The sequence below is a fragment of the Manacus vitellinus genome, unplaced genomic scaffold, assembly GCF_001715985.3.
Source record: "Manacus vitellinus isolate BGI_N305 unplaced genomic scaffold, ASM171598v3 scaffold_7_pilon, whole genome shotgun sequence".
NCBI lineage: Eukaryota > Metazoa > Chordata > Aves > Passeriformes > Pipridae > Manacus > Manacus vitellinus.
The window spans coordinates 31,510,120-31,532,853 of record NW_021940813.1 but is presented as its reverse complement, the minus strand read 5'-3'; the positions used below and the strand labels follow the sequence as shown (position 1 = coordinate 31,532,853).

The window sequence follows — 22,734 nt, the reverse complement described above, 5'->3', positions numbered from 1 at the left end:
GCAGAATAACTTCAGCATCCAAAAGAACAGAAAGGACTCTGAGCTCACTCTGTAGAAGTTTCCCGGCAAAGACACCATTGTGGTAAGTCCATGTCGCTGTCCTTTTCCTGCTATCATGAGTTAACTTACAGAAGCACTGCACTTAAGCAATCAGGTCTGTTAAATCAAAATGCCCTATTCTTGCACTTACTGAAGACTGACTCTAAGACAGGAATTCTTTGACTTATCAAGCTTCAATATCAGTTTATATACATAGCTGTAGCATATTGCCTATGACTAGTCTATTTGCTGACTCAGGGAACAAAGCAGCAACATGAGCAAATGGCAGTCCACAGGCACACAGTGGTATTACCTCCTTTTCTACCTTTACTTGCTTGCACACCTCCAGGTTCATCCTAGGAATCCAAAGCACCCCTCTTTCAGTTTTTTTACATGCCTTCTTACTCACAGTGTAAAGGTCTTCAGGACTGAGACCACATCTTGAGATCAAACACTTTCTCTTAAGTTGCAGCAAACCATGGGCATGCAGGGTGTTTTACAAGCACCTGAAGTGACAGCTCCATATCTTAAATATCAGATGTCTTACAGTGGGCTTCACACAACGAGGACCACAAAAGGCAATGGCAGGGTTGGAAAGGGTATAAGAAGATGGGAATTACAAGTGTGGAAGACACTTGGGATGGTCTTGATGGGCTTGATGTTGTGTGTCCACTATGGGAAGGAAGTGTGTGGGAGACCTTGCAGGCACACATGTAGGGGATTATTTTTTTTCCCCTACATATAACATAGGCTGATTTTTGTAGTGCTCCTCAGTCAAGAGTAAATTAACCTTTCCTTTGCAAAAACTGCATAGGGTTCACATTTAGCCATTTAATTCATTCACTTAAAAGGGTAATTAATTCACAGATACCACCACATCCTTCAGGGTACTTTTTAGCATGAAACTAATATTACTGGTACCATCAAATAAGCAAAATAATTTCTCTGAACTGTTTTACTTTTAAGGTGGTGGTGGAGAAATTGACAAAGACCTGAGTCAGCCCCAAAAGTCCCTTCTGGCTGTTAGATCAGCCTCATTCCATTATTTGTGTTCGTGCCTGGCTGCTGCAGGATGTAACACCTTGCTTTGTCTGGAAAATGAGCAAACATTCAGAACACATTACTCACAGACTGCAGCTCCTGGTAAAGTCACCTTCATGCCACATAACTCACAGGTAGGGAACACTGCACAGGGATTGCAGGCTAAGAGGGAACTCCCTGAAAGCACTTGCCCCAACTCCTGCAATATTCTGCTGATAACTATGAGGCGAGATCCTACTCAGGCATAAGTGGGTCACGAACAGGCCCTGTTACTTGTTAGGATAAGAAAGGCCATTACAGTCTTGTGATTTAATTTTATGCCTATCACAGAATATGAAAATGGACAACTTTTCCCTCCTGAGACCTGCTCTTCCTGTGACGAAGGGAGAAGGCTGTAAGTGCAGATTCCTTCTGTACCTGATTCATTTGATCTCCTCTGATTATAATGAGAGCCCAGTAAGATTAGCCCCACAACGTTAATAGCTTTTCTAAAGACTTCTTAAGCATGTTTTGTTGTTCATTACAGTGAGCTCAACAACTCACTGAAGTGAACATCCATTTCAGAACAGCATTTGTTCTTAAATTAAATGCACTACAGATAAGATCATTTGATGTCTCTGGATCAGCCAGACATCCTCACTTCACTTTCTAGTCCTTGTAGGAAAATAGGACATGTAAAATTTTTGGAACATTGGAAAAATGGTACCTGGAGTGCCTTGAACATAAAGAACCATTTTCAGAGGTTCAGATGAGATGACTCCACCTCAAACAATGATGAGTATACCACTGCTTCTCTGCTTTCATTATCCCTTAAATTTTATTTTCCTTTTTTTTACCTGGTTGGGGAGGGTTCTGGATAGTCAGAGAATCACAAACAAGTAAAATACCTTTCAATAAAAGAGAGAGACAGAGAGGCTTCTTGCCCGTGTATCTGTGCAGAGACACTCATAAACATGAAAAGCATGTCCTAGAGTTTCATAAATGTGGAAGTTTAAAATGTCAATACACTTTTAAAATAAATCTTATGATTTGCAGGCCTTCCTAATCTTTGAGCAGTTAAGGTTGACAGCACTGTAAATAACAGCTTCTGGCCCAAAACAAAAAGCAAATTTTAAAATTGAATGCAGAATGACACTAAAAATAAAGATGATCTGAAACTTCTGTCAAAAAGTTCATAAACAAGGTAATCCATTCAGGAGAAAGGACATTTGAAATGTCTGCTTACACCATAAAACAGTCTTTCAGATCCACAAGGCAAATTAGGAAAGAATAGCAACACATTTCCACTATCTGCCCTGGTGGAAGGAAAAGAGAAATACAAGACTTTGTCAACAGATCCAAAAGAAACTCCAGCCTTGCAGTCTGTACATCAGCTAAAAGACAAGAATTTAAGCCTGGGCTGAGTCTTCAACAAAGTCATCAAGCCATTATCATGACCAAAAACCTCTTGCAGGCAAGTTCTCTTTGCAGCCAATCATTCCCATTGACAGCCCATTTTCAGATGCACTCCACCGGGAGCTGTAGGCTCTTCTCTCAGCCCAGACATTATCCCTAGCCCAAACCCTAAATGAACTGAGTAGACTACCCCCTTTCAAACCCATACTTCCACTCCCTATCCATTTGTTACTACACCATCTTTGTGCAGATAGGATATATTTCTTCCATGAAGGAGCTGGGAAAGCAAACTGCAGCATGTCCAGGCTCAGCTCTGTATTTCAATTGCCCCATGATAGTTACTTGTCATTGGCCTGGCCTTATCTGGCACTAGACTCCTTCACGGTACTTATACTGCCACCCTCAGCAGATCCTCTGTGACTCCTTCTTTTATTGTCTTACCTTCCAAGGTTCAAGCTCCAGGTGTGTAGGATCAGTTCTAGAAAGTCCCTGATGTACATCCAGGTGCTCAGAGAATTAGATGCTTCAGTCAAGGTTTTAAGACAATGGGACTAGCTTTAAGGTTCATTTACATAAATATAAATAGCTCATCCTGAGAAGGTAGGCACGGGGGAAGTGTTTTCAAACTCACACTTTGAAAGTCATTAATTACTTTCACCAAAATCTTGCTTTAGAAGAATAAAAGATTTTTTTTCTCTTTTATTTAGCATTGGCTTGTTATTCATTAGCATGTGCCTAGACTGCATTTTCAGGACTTTTCCCTGGAATAACGTAATTAAAAGATATTTAGAAATTAAGCAAAGTTTGTAATCACTCTACAAGCCTGAAATTTAACATGGTCATCATATGCACAGAATAAAAATGTGTCTTCCTAATATGTGCATTCATTTACAACTCACAATGAAGGATCAGAAATGAAAGAAATTGAGAAGATATTTTATTTTCAGATGCAAAACATTGATCTTTCAGAAGTTTACTTTAACTGGCAATACCAAACCATGACCTTGAATCCCAATGGAATTTTCTTTTAAATTGGTATACTGGTTGTGTTTGGGATGGGGTTGATTTTCTTCATAGCATCCTGTATGGTGCTATATTTTGGCTCTGTGATTTAAATGGTGTTTCAGTTATTTCTGAGCAGTGTTTGCACAGCCTCAAGGCTGCCTCTATTTCCCACTTTGCTCTCCCAGTGAGTAGGCTGGACAGCTGACCCAGATTGACCAACATGATGTTGCATGACACATAATGTCATGCTCAGAAATAAAAACTGAGGGATGGATGGTTTAGGGAAGCTAGTCATTGCTTGAAAACTGGGTGGGAATCAATCTTGTCGTGGGAGGCAGTAAGTGACTGCCTTTACATTACTTGTTTTTTTGTTTCCTCTTGCATTATCTTATTAAACTCAACTCATGAGTTTTCTCACTTTTTGTCTTCATTTTCTCTCTGCTGTCTCACTGTGGGGCCAAACAAGCAAGCAGCTCAGTTGTGGTTAGTTGCTAGCCAAGGTCAAACCACCATAGTTGGGATCAATTTAGTTCCTTCGTAGTCTCCACCTCCAATTATGCTTTTTGCTTTCAAAATATGTCAGAAATTGTCCAAAAGTAAAAAAGTTCTGGTTTCTATCTGTTCGTGATGCTGTTGGATGCAGAACCTGACCTCAGCTACTGTGGGAGACAAAGTCTTACACACAAAGCGTGGACTTGGGCACAAGGTAAATCCAAAGACATGAGCAAATGATGTTCACTGTCTGCTAATCACAGGCTACTATGGGTACAAAAAGTTGAAGAAAAACTTGTAAAAGATTCCAGTTGTATCACATGGGCCACTGTCTACATGATGCTGGCCAAGTGGGCAGTGAGAAACTGCCAGAGTGGTGGCTGTGGTCACAGGGAGGCTGATGAGAGAGGCCAGACCCCACAGAGGAGTTGGGGCAGCTGTGCCTGGTGAAGCAGCCCCTCAGGAAAGCCAACAGAGGCCCAGGGATCTCAGGAATAGGCACAGGAGGGCACCAGTCCCTGCAGGGAGGTAGCAAAGGCACGTCCTGCATGAGGAGACAGAAGTGAGGGCCATGAGAACTGCAAGGACGATGGGAAAGCTTTTCAAGCTGATGGCTGCCACAGGTTCCCCACTCAGCCAGGGCTAGGCAGTGATCCACACCAGGACAGGTCATGACCCAAGCACCCAAGGCCGAGGAGAGTGGTGAGCCGTTGATGTCTCTCAGTGCCAGAACGGGACCCTGGGGTCCCCATGTTGTGGTTTGTCCCCCACCAGGCAGCACTGGCTGAGACCCATCAACCCCATGGTGTAACCTGTCTCTGCCCTTGCAAGGATGCTCTTATTCTCAGAGTAATGAGAAGAAATTAAATGTAAGGGCCTTGTACCACAATGTTGGTTTTCCTGTGGTACTGTAAAAGGGCATTACAGTCCAGCTCTGTCAGATGGGCAAAACCTTCTATGAAGAACGGCCCTGTGTCTGCTCCACAGTGTGGAAGGACGGGCTCACATTGTCGATGCCATCACTGCACACAAAGGAGAAGGCTTTGCTCCTTCTTGCACACATGAGAGCTGCGTGACAAAAACGGGTTTGCATTTATTGAGAGCTGGGTGCAGAGAGTCTTTAGCCACTTTTACCTTGACCCCCAACACCTAAACCATGTAATTTACATGGCATTTTGTCTGTGACTGCAAATGATCGAGCAGAACTCGCTTCTCTCCCCTTAATCATGGCAGATGCCTCAGCAAACAAGCACAGCAACAGCAACATCTAGTGGCAAGTGAGATGGTGGCTACAGCAGATCAGAAAACAATTAGTGGAGTAAGCCAGGCACAAATGTTCGAGGTTAGAAAGTAGCAACAGATAACTTTTTCTGTAATAAATTTTATTTCAAAGTTTGATCATGTTTACACATATATATAATATATAGAAAATATATATCTCAAATATAAACTAGTCTTAACTCTTCCTTTGCTTCACATGACTAACACTCATTACTTCACATACGAATTGATTTGATGACAATATGTTTGTATCCTACTTAGAATGCTTTGATTTTAAACATGCAGAAGCATAACAGGAGAATTTCAAGGGAAATTATACATATAATTATGGTTTTGTTACGTACTCAGGCAATGAACAGTATGATGCTTTAGGCATGACAGAAACATTAGATGTATAATAGGACACTCAGGATTCCTGCAAGGACAGGATTCTGCTTTGTTTTTCCTACACGAGGTGCAATACCCCTCTTTTTTGCTTCTGGCACTGGTCCTGTGTTTAGTGTGTTGGACATCCATTTTTCAAGACAGATGATTTTTTTGTTAAAACATGCACTTGACCTATATCTCCACTGTACTGAGTCTAGCTGGGATGGAGTTAGCTAAGTTTCCTCACAGCACTCGATACAGTGCTCTGGTTTAGATCTGTGACTAAACCAGTGTTGATAACACAGGGGTGTTATGTCTATGGCTGAGAAGTACTTGCACAGCATCAGAGCCTTCTCTATTTCACATTTTGACTCTGCATCAAGTAGGCTGGAGGTGGGCAAGGAGCTGGGAGAGGACATAGCAGGTAGAGCTGACCCAAACTGACCACAGGGATATCCCATACCATGAAACTTCATGCTCAGTGGTAAAAACTATGGGTAGTCTTTCCAAGGCAGCTGCTGCTTCGAAAGTTGCTGGGCATCAGTCTGCTGGTGGGAAGTGGTGAGTGATTGCCTTTGTACCCCTTGGATTGTTTTTTGTTTGTTTGTTTGTTTTGGGGGATTATTTGTTTGGGTTTTTTTTCCTGACTCTTTCTTTCACTTGTTAAGCTGTATTTGTCATGATCCAGAAGGTCTTTCTTGCCTTTCCTCATTCAGTTCTCTCTCTCACACTGCTGGGGGCAGGGAGGGAGCATGCAGTGGGTCTGTTGCTTGACTGCTGGCCAGAGTCAACTCATCACAACCAAGTATACTTTACTTCATACAGTGTTCTAAATATGCACATTACACTTTGTCCAGAACTACCAAGAGTGATAGTCCATATATTGCTGCAATATTGCTGTGAAGTTCTATTTTCAGAAGTTAAGCTGTATTCTAAAGGAAATACAGTATCATTCTTCATATCAGCTTACTCTGGACCTTTCTGGTGTCTTGGTATCTCCATGAATACTAGACACTGCCTTGCCCTTGAATTGATCACTTACAACCAAAGTTTCCATCCCCTAAAATTACAACAACAAAATTCAGCCTGGACTTCTTCCTCCAAGTCCATTCCTCATCCATGAAACTCTTTCCATGAAGCACATTTTCCACAGATGAGATAATCCACAGCAAAAGATCACCTTGTGCCTCTGTTCAGTTTCTATTAAGAGAAAAACTGTATTCAGAAGCAAGTTTCCTCTTGAAATCAACAGTCAACAGTTATATGTTGACTGTTCATATCCAGAAATCCGGTGCTTAAATCTGAAGGAGAATATGCAAGGAGCATGTTTACTCCTCTAATAACAAATCATATTGCTAACCTTGTCCAGGTCTTGTGTAAATGTTGCTCTATACCTTGTACCAATGTGTGTCACAGACTGTAGCAAAGGAAGGAGAAATATTTCATTTGCTGGGTTGGTTTTTTTTTTTAAATTTCCTATATCAATGATAATTGTCTGTCCCTTCACTCCTATATTTTAGGACAGAATTACAGGTTCAAAAGTGACTCATCAACAAGGAATTAGAATTTTCTCTGTGCTATATCAGTCCTCAGGAAATTCGAAGAAACTGGGCACTCATTATAGTGAGCAGTTTTATTTTCCAGGAAGCAAACAGAGTACAAATTAAAATTTGTCTTTGTCAAGTACTGTGTTAAACTTGGAAAAATAGTGGTAAAACCTGAAGCAGAGACTGTGAACAGATAAGAAAGTATAAGCTCTTCGTGGCACATTTCTTTCATGGACAATTTCTTATGGAGTAGGTGTTAATTTATTTTTCCCACACTCAGACATGCAATCCCTATGTGCTCAACAGTCAGTGATTCTACTGACTGTATCAGCTTAAGAAAGAGTTGACTGCCTTAACTAAAAATCAAGTGGATGGCTTATTTCATTTTTCCACTTATGTATGCAAGACAGAAGAAGAGAGAATTATTTCCTTCCTAGAACAGCATCATAGAGTTTTCCAATCCTCTTGACTTGGATCACTCCAAAGCCAGCTGCCTCAAGGAGCTTGCTGTACTCTGCTGCTGTTCTCTCTTTTCCTTCTGTCTGGACCAACATATTCATCGAATACAGTTGGGTTTCTAAAGGTCCACTTTTATCTTCATTCAGAAGTGATTCAACCAGCAGCACTCCACCACCTGATTGAATGAAGAGCAATGAAGAACATGTTGAGCTCTGAGAAGCTGAGCTATTTTTGAGCTGTTACTAGGACAGATCCTAACCTTTAGTTTCAGGAAGAAGTAGCCTCTACATTGAGTCATATTTCAGCATCACAGAAGACAATGAAAGAACAAAAGCATTGGACCATGTCTCTGCTTGGCTATGTAGGTACTGACATAACAAGACTGAAGGGGATGCTGTGGCTGGGACAGAAGCTTCCTCCAGCCGAAATCCACAGGAGTTTACTGATTTTGCTGAGAACTTGGCTCTGTAGGCAGTGCTTTTGAAGCTCTGAGGGTTCAATGTAATGCTTAATGGGACTCTTACTATGATATACGTCTCTAAGGACACAGTGTTATGGCACATATCTGATATTCCTTGTCAGAGCAGTTATTTTAAAATAAAATACCACAAAATATTTAAGTGTTAATCCTTCTTAGAAAAATGCCTTTTAAGGAGTTCACATAAAGAAGGTACAAACATTGGTAGAGGCATTATCTAACCACTCTATTAGATTTTATTATCTTGAATAAAAATAAGCTAAAAGAGATGGCAGTTGAACCTGCAGCACAAAGACACTGCAGAGTCTCTTCCCTTGGAGATGGGAACACCTCTGAACCTCTTCTGAGGTGTGCATGGAGCCCTCACAGCCAGACATGCAGACACAGTGTTGATGACAACAAATAGACAAAGGCTAATGAGAGGTAAGTGAATGACATCACCTCCAGCCTAGTGGTAACAGTCTTAGTGGCCTCTGGGATCCAAACACTGGGAATCTAATCACGACTGTGGTATTTATAGTGTGAGAGGAGTCACTGCAGACTAGCCTTCCTTGGCTTCCTCTTTCCACGGTTAGAAAGATGGCAAATTAGAAGCAGAGCCACTAAACCAGGAGTCGAGAAAGCAGTGATGAAACCCTCAAGGGAGCCATATGGCTCTCGTGAATCCTGACAGCACTGGGACAGCAGTGTAAGAGGTTGCAGAGAGTCTCTCAACCTAATGGAACTGACTGAAGAGCAGAAGGGAAAGTCTGGCACCAGAAAACATATCAAGCAAGGCAGGAAAAAATGACAAAGCTTCCATGTATGCAAGGGGATAAGCCACTACTCACACAAATGAGACTGTAGAGAAAAACACTGCACTTCCCAAAGCTCTCACTACCTTCACATTTCTTTTTAACCCACCTATGACAGTAAAATTCTCCCTTTATTGCTGACAAGATTATGAGGTATATCCTGCTTTCCAATGCTGTACCTGTCATACATTATAGGAGTTATTTTTTCTTCTCATAGCATGTAGAGAACTTTTCAGAGCCTTGTTAAAGAAGATCTACTGTCAGTCAAATCCCAGGTCACAGACCTGCCTGAAAGGGGAAAGATCAAATACGGTAAGAATACGTGTAGCACATTTACTCTATACTGACTTCTGACCAACCATGAATTTCAGCATTTCTTTTCAGCATTAGTTTAATTTGAAAACATTCATTTTTATATCCTTCTTATATTATAGAGCCCAAAGCTGCACATAGTACTTGAAGTGAGACTGTATCTATGCTGGGTATAGTGGGCCAACCACTTCCTTTAACAGCTTAGTTACACTGTGCTTAATACATCCAATGAGACAATTGTCCATTTTGGACACCATGGCAAATTGTTGGTTCATACAGAGCTTACCATTACCCAAAACTCCCAAGATCCCTTTCTGCAGGGCTGCACTCAAGCCTCTTGTACTGCAGTCTACAAGTAATCCAGGATTACACCATCCCAGGTGCAGGATCTGGAATTTGTTCTTCTTAAATTACCTATGGTTGGTGATTGCCCAGTGCACTAATCTGTCAAGATATCTCTGTAAATCCTCTCTACCCTCAAGGGAATCAATGCTTCCTCCTAATTTAGTATCATCAGCTACCTCATTTAGTACCACTGGCAAATGACTTGGTAACATCCATGAGAGGGAAGACACTTTTACCTTCAGTAAGAACGTGGTTGAGATTGCTTTTCAAAAACATGACAAGAATGTGAATTTTGAAATCACTGTAGATTGTTAATGAGGAAAATTAAAACTGAAATTGAATAGAGGAATTTTATGCAAATGCACATACACACAGGAAAACAGCATCAGCAAACATTAAGGAAATTGAAACTGCTCCCTGTCTGCCTTAATGATATGCTGTCTGGAAGAGAGTCATTATAAGACACTCTGTATTCACAGTCCCTTCCATCCGAAGGGACATAATATACAAATGTTATCAAACTCAGCTGTCTGCATGGTAAATTAGGAAAGGGAAGAAATAGTTGAAAAATCTTGTTCTTCGCGTGGTATAACAAGGGGAAAAAAAGGCAATTGAAGTCAGCTCTCTGTTTCTCAAACTCCAGAAATGAAAAGTGGGAAGAAATCCCACCACTGAAGAACCTTCCACATTTGAGGTAGGCAGACAACAAACCCTCAGATGTAAACCTCTACGTTTTTAAAACATCATGAGGAGGCAACATCTACTTGTCCAAGCCTCCAAAGGTCAGAGGGGTCTCAATAAATGTTAGGTCCATCCTGAGGGCTAGATCTGCCCTAGTTGTTTGCTTTTGGTTTGGTTTTTTTTCCCCTTAGACTTTTATCACGCCTATTTCAAGTCCAAAGTCAGTTTAGTATTAGGATGCTTTATTGTGAACTATTTGCCTCTAGGGAAGAATGCCCTTGAGCATTTCAGTCTTAGACATCTATACAAGACTGAGTAATATGTCTTACCTTTAAGACTAAATATCCACTGCTGTATTGCACAATGATTTGAGGATAGTCAAGGTCTTCTGTGGAACCCGTCTTTCTGGACTGAGACACAGATTCCCTGGCCCTCTTAAATTAAATAAGCTTCTTTCCACAAAGCACAAAGCATGCCAGCTGATCCACTTAATCTTATTGCTTGTGAAAAACACACTGGTTACAAAATGTGTTAGATGAGTTATATGGCTTTGATGTGTTTTTCTATCAGATATTTTTCTTCCATCATCAAGTATAAGTCTAAAGAAGCCGTGTGAATTAAAGCTTGTATTGTCAGTTTTTCAGTCAGTTAAGATGCTGGTACTTCAGAAGCACTCAAAAGCTTGTAACAAAGAAAACAGGAATCAGCACAGAAGAGCATCAAGGACCTGAACTCAGTGCGATGCACCAGAGTTCATAAACCAAAGCAGAGTCTTACCTGGGACTTGTTCAAAAGCAGCTCTACTCTACTGATCTGGCTTTTGATGCGGGAAGGTTTTGCAAAAATGAAACAGAAGGTAGCAAGGGATAGAGCTTAATAAAAAGAACATCTCTATTGATCAGGCATGCATCTTGGCCAGAGAGGTGTCGAGCAGCAGCTTGCAAAACATGATCAATACATTTTATCTCACCTTTTTTCTATTTCACTGGGATGGTTCTTCCCCTACCTTGATTCTTCAATTTTCCTGCCTTTGGCCTTTTCTCTAAGTATTCCAAGTTTACCACAAGCCCCACAGTAATTCCCACAACCCCACTTTAACTTCACTTCACATGTTTTCTCTCTCTCTTAAGCCCTTTAATAATTTCATTTCTGCCCTTCTTCTCAGTTAAAAATGTCTGGCTAAACCTCTTCAGGGCTTTTTGGGCTTCCTCCAGTGGTCCTCTACAGAGGGGTCAGGGAGTTCTGATATTTGGCACTGTGCTTCTCAGTGCCTGTTTGCTAGCTTTTGTACATAGGTGTGGTTTCTTACTGCTCCTGTTTCTTAACTTTGTTAGGCTGATTACCTTAACCATTTGTCTTAAAAAAGATGTCCCTACATTATGGACATCTACATATCCTTAACATTCAAAATGTTCTACTATATACAACTCAGAAACAGTACCTCTTTTCTGATTTCTAATATCACAGGGTCTCCCGTGTTACCAGAATACTAGGTCTGAATATGCAAAAGTTAGAGTAAACGTCAAATTGTACAACAGTGGGTGACTCCTCAACCTGGACAACATAACCCAGAATCCATTCAGCTTGCATTTTACAATACACCATTACTCTGAAGGAAAGGCCTGGACAACAAGTTTCAAGAACACAGCTACATTCATAAGGGACGTCTTCCCCTACTATCCCTGCCTCAAGGATAGTGCACAATCTCAGTTTCTCTGTAGTGTCTTCCATCTGCATGTGCACTAAACGAAAGCTTGAAAACTTCATTCACTTGCCCAAATTTAGACCACCATTTAGTGAACAAACTACAGCTTTTTCAGTTCCTCAGATCCATTCTAAAGACAGTTCTATGGAAAAGAAATCTCAAAACATTTTCACTTTGACTTTTACCAAATAAAGTAGGAAACATGGACATCACTAGCACTTTCTTTTACCATACAATTCCTGGGACTTCTAGCCTTTATGTGACAATGGTGATTCACAAAACTGCAGGGAGGAGTTGGTCTGAGGATGAAATATCCTTGATTAGGCACTTGCCTGGCAAGTAGAGATTGCTGGCAAGGGTAACTGTGGTGCTACTACACCATTATCTGTCCACATTGTCCTACAAACAGCCTAGTTCCAAGGACAGCACTGAGCATCCTATCCAGAGTAGGTTGAGTTCACTTTGCAGCTGCCACAGGACATATGTCATTAGCTTAGCTAAAGATAAAAATAGAGTTCCAGGCAGGCAGACTTAGTCCTGAAAAGTTTTAACCTACAGCTATGGCAAGGCATTTGCTTGAGCTAATCTACAAATTCATTGTGAGGCAGCAAGAGATGTATAGAGAGGATAAGGCATGTGAGGGGATACCAGGTCAAACGGATTTCCTTTGCTGTGATTAAAGATAGAATGTTGCATGCAACTTCAAATTAGCCTCAAGAACACAGTACCATATAAAGTATAAAAATATAGAGGCACATTTCCTTTTAACGATAATCAAAAATACTCACACATGTACAAATACAAGGACCAGTGGTTTCCATTCTGCACACCCAGTTCTGAACAAATGCAAGCACTGAATAGTTTGGGTTCATCACTGTTTTACATTCTCCTTAGAGGCATCTCTGCAATGGGATCACACACGGACAGCTGAACTAGGCTGTTAGACAAGTCTACATGTATCCAAATTCAGCCTTACATTGTTTCTATCCACCTGTTGAAGTTATCTGAAGTGGATCATGTCTGATTTCAATTTGTACTCCTGGGCCCTCTGGTATTCTGGGCCCTCTGGTACTATTTACTTTGCTTGCATGCAGCAAAGCACTTGTTTCAGGTCCTTCTCACAGTGTTTGTTATTTAGAAGGAAAAGAACCCAAAAAACCAACATTCCAATCATGCATGCTGTCCCACCGTGTCTCTGTAATTGTGATAAGATTGAAACCTTATTTCTGCATATGTATGTGTATTGAGGCTACTTTCTCCCAGTGCTCTACCTACAATGATAGTAGTGGGAGGCTCCTTTAGATGCCTACTGAGAAAACTGTCTCAAGCTTCTCTACTATCCAGCTTAATGGGCAAACACAATCAGTGCTCAAGAAGCAACTGCAGAGAATGACTTTCTGTTGCCTTCTCTAAATGTTTCTCACTTTGGTAATCTCTTATTCTGCTTCCAAGAACTGCAGGGATAATGGTGGTCTGTGCTTGATCAAATGATTTAAAGGAATAGCAGGAGGCATGCAGTAAGGACTTCCCAAGTGCATAACAGAGTGACTTTGTTGCACCATCCTCCGGGCAACCCTGTAAAGAGAATCCCAGGGGTTCAAACAACCACTAAGGTACAAAATTGTTTTTCATAAATGAAATCAAAATCTAGAGGAAATTGAAAATTAATATCATTATTTCATGCCAAACTCCTCAACACTTAGACAGGATTTCTCATAGGACTCTGAAAAGACTAACCACAAGAAGACATAAATTTGGTTTGGTTTTATTATATAAATTCCTTAGGAATAAAAATTCAGGTAAGAGAGTTCTGTACAGGAATCAGTTTTATTTTGCAGGAATTCAAGTACAAGTTCAGCTCTACTTTTGTCAGATACAGTGTTAAAATCAGAGAGAATGATAAAATCTGAAGCAGACACACTGCACATTTCTTTTGTGGGTTTTCTCTTGTGGAACAGATGTTGATTTCTTTCTCTCTCTTCCAGATCCAAAGGCAAGCCTGGTCAGGCTGCCAGACTTGCAGTACGTGCACATTCAAGTTTTGTCATTAGTGATTCTTCTGTCAATATATCAGCTTACAAAAAAGTTGGCTGCCATAACTAAAAGCTGCATTGATGATTCTCCTCTAAGAGAATAGCATATTTCCCCGCTTATTCTGTCTTGTTAAGTACATAAAAGGTGTACTATTATTTCCTTCCTAGAACAGCATCATAGAGTTTTCCAGTCCTCTTGACTTGGATCACTCCAAAGCCAGCTGCCTCAAGGAGCTTGCTGTACTCTGCTGCTGTTCTCTCTTTTCCTTCTGTCTGGACCAACATATTCATTGAATACAGTTGGGTTTCTAAAGGCCCACTTTTATCTTCATTCAGAAGTGATTCAACCAGCAGCACTCCACCACCTGATTGAATGAAGAGCAATGAAGAACATGCTGAGCTCTGAGAAGCTGAGCTATTTTTGAGCTGTTACTAGGACAGATCCTAACCTTTAGTTTCAGGAAGAAGCAGCCTCTACATTGAGTCATATTTCAGCATCACAGAAGACAATGAAAGAACAAAAGCATTGGACCATGTCTCTGCTTGGCTGTGTAGGTACTGACATAACAAGACTGAAGGGGATGCTATGGCTGGGACAGAAGCTTCCTCCAGCTGAAATCCACAGGAGTTTACTGATTTTGTTGAGAACTTGGCTCTGTAGGCAGTGCTTTTGAAGCTCTAAGGGTTCAGTGTAATGCTTAATGGGACTTTTACTCACTCCGCAGGAGTTAGCAGCTTCTTTTCTCTCCTTCTCAGGCTGCCCAAGGTCTTTTAGTGGATTCCTGCGTTATCTCAGAGCCTCTGGCTGAGCCACTGTTTCAGGGCCTCTAACTGGAACACCTGTTTGGTTCCCTACAATGCATACACCTATCTAAACAATACCCAAAATCCTCAATTCTTACACCTTAATGTTTTGAAAGAGGAGTCCCTGTAGAGGAGACAAAAACTGGAAGCCAGACAAAGAGGTCTTAGACCTGGCCCTATTTGGCTCAGTTTCACATGGATGGCTTAGGAAAGCAAAAGACCAAACCAAGAAGCCCCTGCACTGAAACTCTGCCACCCCAATTGAGAATTAAGACTGGTGTGCTTTCCATTACTGATAGGCGAGAGTCTCTCTGCTCTTTACAAGCTCACACCTACCAGGTTTGCAAGCTTTGTAGACTTTTGTCAGCAGTTGTTTGCATTTGTCATCATCCCAATCATGCAGTATCTTGGATAAAATATACAGTTCAGCTTCAGGAATTGAATCATTAAAGAAGTCTCCTGTAAAGTAAGAACCCATAAGTAAATATTTTCAGTTCTGTCCAGTTCTGTGCTTGCCATGTCTATCACACATATCAAACAACAATGGAATTACCAGCTGGAGTGCAATGTTGCACTGCATAGGGAATTTTACTCTTGTTCAGCCTCAAGATATGAAACATTTAAAAGCAGCAGCTCACCCTGAAAGAGCCTTTGAGGCAAAGGAAAGCATTTGAGTTTAGGTTTTCTCCAGTGATATAAATTCAGATTCATAAAGCACTAAGGAACATGTTTTCATGATTTCTGTCATGAAAAAAAGGAAAGAATATTCCCTTATCTAAGAAAATTTTCAAAGACCTTCAGTAATCAGAGAGTCATCTCATAAATACATAAGTAAGAATACACACCTCTCACCTCCTAGCACTAGCTTCATTATCATGCCTTTTATTTAGCACCTGGTGTACTGCATTCAGATTTTTCTCTCAGCATTTTACTTTACCATTTCTTCTCCCTTTTTGTTGCATCTTTGTTTTTATACACTCCTTTCTTTCCTCAAGGCTTCTTTTCTCTCTCTGAGCATCAAGCAACATTAAGCCATTCCAACACTTCGAAGGCTTTTGTAAACATTAAAAATAATATCTCCCTACACGCATTTTCATCATAGACGAGAATGAAAAATGAGACGATGAAGGACCAATGGACTGGGCAAGAGGAATATGAGCTAGCTCATTCACTTTTATGGTCTGAAATGTCTTAGGACTTGAAAGTAATTATGATGAGACAAGGAAAACCCCTTGCTCAGAGCAGGCCTGGCATCCCTCACATCTGCCAAAAGGTTTTCACAGGAGGAAAGGGAAGTGTAAGGAAAACTTATAACAAGGCATGGCAGATTTCAAAACTGCAAGATGCTTTTGTTTTTTAATGTACCCTCATACTGAAAAAAAAATCAAATAGTTATGTTCAGGAATAAAGAGCTTCTGTGTTGCTGAACAACTGAGTTGTGCCTCTGATAGCTACAGATGCTTATCTGGGACAGCTGCAGACCTGGGCTGGGGAGGTTGCAGCCTGGGACACTCAGCCCCCATAAGGGGCAGCTGGAGACATGAGCCTCCTGTGTGTTACCTCTGAGCAGGGCCTTGAGAGCAACAGCTGTGGCAACACTACGCCACTGTCCACACCCACCTTCATGGAATGCGATCTGACGCTCCTCAGGGAAAATAAATTGCTCTTTGACCACTTGCACAACTTTTGGTAGATCATAAATTGTGACTGTGGAATTGGGATACAAAGAAACGCACTCCCGGGCCAAAGCTCCTCCGCCTCCTTTGGGGAGAGCAAAAGAAAGTCAGCACTGATACAAAACCAACCTGTTCAGCAACACCCCCATGAAACCACGCAGGCAATGGTGGATTCAGCCTCGTGGAATCTGACAATGTACATTGCTCCCCACGTGTTGCTGAAAGGGAAGATGGAGGGATGGCAGAGGCCACTGGTGCCTTTTGTTCTGGGTCAGCCCCACCCCTTACAGCTCTCACACACCCTCCCAGCCAGACCCAGTTCTGGGTGCTGGAAAGTGAAAAATGATAAACAGCCACTAAACCGGGTGCTGGGGAAGTGATGGAGGTGGATCCTGACCCATCCCATGAATCCTGGCAGCACTGAGCAGTGCTTGGACAGCAGGGTGCTGCAGGATAACAGGCTGTAGGCAGTATATCAATGACAGTGACTGAAGAGGAGGAGGGAAAGAGCCTGGCACTGGAAGAATGTATCAAGCAAGGCATGAAAAATTGTCAAAGCTGCCACATACACAAGGGAATGGCTGACTGCTCACATAACTGAGACTCTGTAGAGAAAAGCATTCAGCTTCCTTGCTCTCATCACTCTCACATTTCTGTCTTTAACCCAACCAAATCAGTAAAATGTTCCTTTTATTGCTGAAATACATCCTGCTTTCCATTGTTTTGCCCATCATATAACATAGAAGCTATCTTTCTTTTCAAAGCTTGTAAAAGACAGTTTAGAGGCTAGTTAAAGAAGATCTACTGACACTAACCTCCCAGGTCATAGATCTGTGTGAAAGAAGAAAGGTCAAATGCAGCAAGAACATCTCTGCCACATATACTCCATACTGAGTTCTGGCCAGCCATGAATTTTAACATTTCTTCTTCTGATCTAGTAATAAAAAAAAACATAGCACATAGAGAAGGTTACTTACTACATTCTTGATGATTCTTATCATATAACTTATTAGCAGTTTTAACATAAATACTAATCTCTGCTTTTATTGACATGAAATACGTTCTCTTTGCACATAAACCTTCATTGAATTGTACTGTATCAGAAGTGTACAGCTATGAATTCATGCATTTAAATAGGGAATCAAGACTAGTGAAATCTACCATTTAACATGTATTTTGCTTCTAATTCTCAGGCTTCCAAGGGATTTTTTTTTCCTTCAACTACCATTGGCTCTGTCAGAGATTTGGGATATGTTTTTCAGATTAGGAAATTATATACTTCTATTCGAAATATCGGACAGTGTCTTGGTAATTGATACTGTTGAGAAAGGAAAACATTGCATGACAGTTCTGATGAGTGGGATTCTCCTGTCAATATATTTAATTATCCTGAGCCATAATTAAAAACATTATTTTTATTTACAATAAGAAAAATAAAATTTCTATAAATATACTAATAGTTACCTGTACATTGCTCCAAAAGGATCTTGAGATGAAATCCCAAAAGTTCTTTCATATTGGTTTCTTCCTTCTCTAAAATAGCAGTCAAAAATGCATATGAGCATGGATGTCTTTTCTTTTACCCCAAATACACCTCAAGGCTGTAGTTTCAGCTAGAGCATCACTGTGGAAGGTGCTCAGCTTTGTACAGAATGTATGTCAGTCTGTTTGCACTGACTCTAGAGGCACCCTCACTTACCGTGCCAAAACATGCTGATATATTTCTCAACCTTTCACAAGAATGATTGGTTCTTTTCGAGGTCACATTGGGGTGACACTTTGAACAACCTGATCTAGTGAGTGGTATCCCTGTCCATGGTAGGAAAGTTGGAAGGAGATGTTCTTTAGAGTCCTTTCCAACATAAAACATGCTAGGAATCTGTAATTTATAGGAACACAACTCAGGTAAAGGTACAAGACTGGTGCAATCATCACCATCATACACACCATTTTTGGTCATCAGTTGCATGGAGTGCAACAAGTAAAACTTCAGACACGTATTAAACCACTCCTATAAACCTTTGCAACAGAAGTATCCTTAGCCATCATTACTCATCATTTCCTTTGGTGATACATCCTCGGGTAAGAACCACTGTAATGATAAAGTGTTTTCCTGAAGGTGAAATAGACAGAAATCTGATTTCTAGATCATCTCTATAATCAGAGGGAAAAGGAAAACAAGAACACACACAGATGTGTGTGTGGGAGGAAGAACACATATCAGCCATGTTAACAGCTGAAATTACCTGCTGGTTTTAACTTCTGAGAACAGGCCAGCATCTTCATTGAGCCCTTTCCCAGAGAAACACACCACTCAGAGCAGCCAGGCAGATGCTGCAAGGCAGGCTGCAACATACAGCACACAGCACTCCTCCTTACCTCACAGCTTCAGTCAGGTGCTGCCAGCACAAGTAGACTGTATTGGAATAATACATCATCATATGATACTGAGACTTTGGGCTTGATTTTGTAAGGTAGATGTTGGAAATTTCTGTGTTTCTGTAGAGGGCTAAAGGGTGAAATGAATATATTTACTAACATGTGTGATATATCACCTTGCCAAGTCTATTGTACAGCATGGTATTTATTGCCAGAAGACACAACCACATTACTTCTACAATCAAATCCTTCAACTGCAATGAGCAGTGGGTGAGTTCTGCTGAAATTTGTGTTGCCCCATTTAGTCTGAGTAAACAGTATCTCCCTATACTCAACTGCAGAACCAAACATTTCTTTCCAGAAATGCAAAAAGAATGCCTTACAAGTGCTGTTATCTACCTACAGGTTTCTGTGCTCAGAGGAAGATTTCAGTGTGCTCTATCTAAATAAGAACTCTTTGCATAGAAGTCTTTTTCTGATCATCAAGGTCAGCAATTGGGAGACAAGTCCCCAAAACAGCATGCCAGCTACACCTACCTTCTCTCAGTTCACTAGGGCAGGACCTTCTGCAGACAGAAGAATGCTTAAAGGACTCAAAGAAATCTCCCGTTTCCTCCAATGCATCTGTGATGGCATCACTCACCCACAGGACTGGGATACCAAAGGAATATAAAAGACAGATCCTGCTCTCCCTAAACTCACTGGGCAACAGCTATAAGCCCTAACCAAGAGCATGGCAACACAAGCTAGAGCAAGGGACACAATTTTTAAGACTTTGGGTAGCCCTGACCAACAGGCTGGTGGCCAGACATCCCTTCTGTTCAAGCGGAATCAATGATTCTCATGCAAGCACAAACTTATGTTACCTCTCAGTTTTGATCAAAATAGTTCACACAATGGTAAAAACTCAAAGAAACCCAAAACCTGTTTTTAAATCATGCTGTTGCCCATCCACCCTGAGATTTTGTTTTAAAGTTTAAAATCGCACCCATACCTCAGAGATTTCTTGAGACCAGCTCTGTATAGATCCTGAATATTGCCTCCAAGGTCACATGAGGCTCTTGCACAAAGAAATTTAGGGATATAGAGCCCTTCACCTGGATTTTACCTTACACTTGTGATTATGCTGACATTTGTCACTTCTCTTCCAGCTGAAGTGTGAATCCCAAGTGATTTCCTCCTTCTTTCAGCTACATTAACTTACCTAATATTAGGTATCATCTTTGCCTACACATCTTACCTCATTTAAAAACCATCAGAGGTTTAAGTCTTTTAGTTTATTCCCCTTCCTCTGCCTTTATTACCTCCTTCTTGTGTCACCTCTACTGCCAAGAGCTTCAGTCCCACACAGGCCTCCAGCAGTCTTTCCATCCCAGTGATGCTGGTACCCAAGCATGAAGCAATGGAATCTGAAGACAGAGGTTCTCCTGACTCCAGCAGAAGATCAAACACCCCCAACTCACAGGCAGTGAACATAACCTGGGGGTAAGGAAAGGTGGGACTGAGGGATCAGGTGAAATCAGTAAAGCCTACTGAATTTCTCAAACTGCATTATTGGAGAAAATATACATAAAATAATATTTTTTCCATGTAAAATTTTATTTCATACAAATAAGTCCAGTTATTAAAATGTAGTTGATCTGAGCACCAATATAACATACAGGGCATGCGATGCACTTTTTGTTCTTTTTTTTTTTCTTTTTGGGTGAAGCCAGTCAATGCTTTTGGCTCACATAAGTCCACATTTAGAGAGGAGGTTTTGGGTGTAAATATTCCTTCCTCTTCCCTAGTTTTGGAGCACATTTTCACAGTATCTCTTGCTTTTTGCCTGGAAAGAACAAGGGTAAGACTGGATGGTGGTGGTTGTTCTCTGTTTATGTTTTTGTTCTTTAACTAAGGATCTAATGCATGTTCCACTGAACCGTGGAGTGGGGAATATCCCACTCTACGGACCCTGTTTTCAGGGACTGACGTGAAGGTGGTCTCCCAGAAGTAGGGAGTCTCCTCTCAGCCAGAAGAACTGCTTCATTTAGGCCAGGAAAATCACCCTGTCTTTCCATAGAGAAAGTGTGAAACTTCTCCAGCAACAACCTGCAACTTTCAGACAGACATAGCTACTATACATAAGAAAAGCACCCTTCTTTAGCTGTACACAGTCAACTTTACAAGTATTACTCTGGTCACACAAACACTCCTGAGACAGCAACAAAGGCATTACAAACACTCCTGAGACAGCAACAAAGGCATTAACTCAATTGACTGCCTGTATATATGATTTGATCTACAATGATACCTATGCAAAGAAGCTCTTTTTACTCTGAGTAAAGCATGGCTTAATCAAAGATGAGATCATTTCTCAAAAACATAGTACTATGTTAATTTGGAAAGCATTGGGTGCTCCTCTTTCTCAGAAAGTAAAGTAATTTTTCATTATCTGTTTTTCCTCTCTTCACTGTCAGCTCCATCTTTTAGGAGCATTAAGATGCAATGGTATTTGCACAACCCGAGGAGCATTCCTTCTCTTGCTGTGTTGGCCATAGGTGCATAAAGGAACAATAAGAAAAGTAACTAAATAGTACATTAAGGAAAAAATTTGTCCATTTCACTATATATTATAATTTTATGCCCATGTGCTTACACACAGAGAAAGGCAAATAACATATGGAGAATGGAATTACTAGTTCTACCTTTGTGCCGTAATAAAATGCTGGTTGGAAAAACAGTCATTATACCAGGCACTTTCTTTCACTTTTTCCAAAGATTTACATTCAGGACCTAAAGTGAAATCCTTGAATATTTCTGTCAGCATTCTCTTTCTAAGACTGAGTTATATTTCTTACCTTTGAGACTAAAAATCCATTACTGTATTGCACAATGATTTGAGGATAGTCAAGGTCTTCTGTGGAACCCATCTTCTTTCTGGACTGAGACACAGATTCTCTGGTCCTCTTAATTTAAATAAGCTTCTTTCCACAAAGCACAAAGCATGCCAGCTGATCCACTTAATCTTATTGCTTGTGAAAAACACACTGGTTACAAAACACGTTAGTTGAGTTATTTGGCTTTGATGGGTCTTTCTACCCAGTTCAGCTGTTTCTTTGGATCTTCCATCATCAAGTATAAGTCTAAAGAAGCCATGTGGATTAAAGCTTGTATCATGGTTCATCAGTGAGTTGAGACGCTGGTACTTCAGAAGCACTCGAAAGCTTGTAACAAGCAAAACAGGAATCAGCACAGAAAAGCATCAAGAACCAGAACTCAGCACGATGCACCAGAGTCCATAAACAAAGTCTTACTCATGACTTGAAACTTGCTGTGAAAGGCACAGGCGCAGGGGACCCTGGGGCTGGCAGTAGGGTAGACCCCACCCCTAAGTGTAAAAGCAGCCAGTCCAAAGAGAAGCTGGAAGAATCTGTTTGCTGCTTTGTTGCTGTGACTAGTTTGCTCTGACAGTGATCACTCAGGTGAGGCCTATGAGGAATTAAGTCTACTCTTGTTACTTTTCTGTATTTTCCAGGTCCCTCCCCCCATAACAGCTTAGAAATCAATACCTGTTTGATAGCAACACCACAGCAGGGGTGACCTACTTGTGCTTTGCTGTGTTTTGGCAGAGCAGGGTGCTGAGGGATGACAAAACATTTTCCAGCTTGCTGCTGCAGTCTTCCTCACCTTCTCTGCAAAACTAACCATGGGCATGCAGAAGGCCCTTGGGAAGAAACAATGAAATGACTGCCAAGTGCAAGATGTGGTGTAGACTTCAACTTCATGCAGGACATACCTCATAGGTATTTCATCAGAAAATTAAACCCCTGGATTATTTTTCTGAGATCTTTCTGTCCTACTGTCCATCTCTCCAGCTTGTAAATGCCTGAAGTCTTGCCCATCTTGACTTTTTGGGCAGA

The 22,734-nt window shown here is 41.0% G+C and overlaps 1 protein-coding gene across 1 annotated transcript; it reads right to left on the bottom strand.

Moving 5' to 3' along the window:
• Positions 1-13,761: 13,761 nt before the first annotated feature.
• ASMT (acetylserotonin O-methyltransferase) lies at positions 13,762-21,770 on the bottom strand. Its single transcript, XM_018084006.2, has 8 exons — positions 21,673-21,770; positions 20,137-20,311; positions 18,833-18,962; positions 17,918-17,986; positions 17,269-17,387; positions 16,398-16,538; positions 15,114-15,236; positions 13,762-14,338 (listed from the first exon to the last, which is right to left on the bottom strand). Exons 1-8 carry the CDS (start codon positions 21,742-21,744, stop codon positions 14,127-14,129), a joined length of 1,041 nt encoding a protein of 346 aa, XP_017939495.1. The 5' UTR covers positions 21,745-21,770; the 3' UTR covers positions 13,762-14,126.
• Between the last annotated feature and the right edge of the window lie 964 nt (positions 21,771-22,734).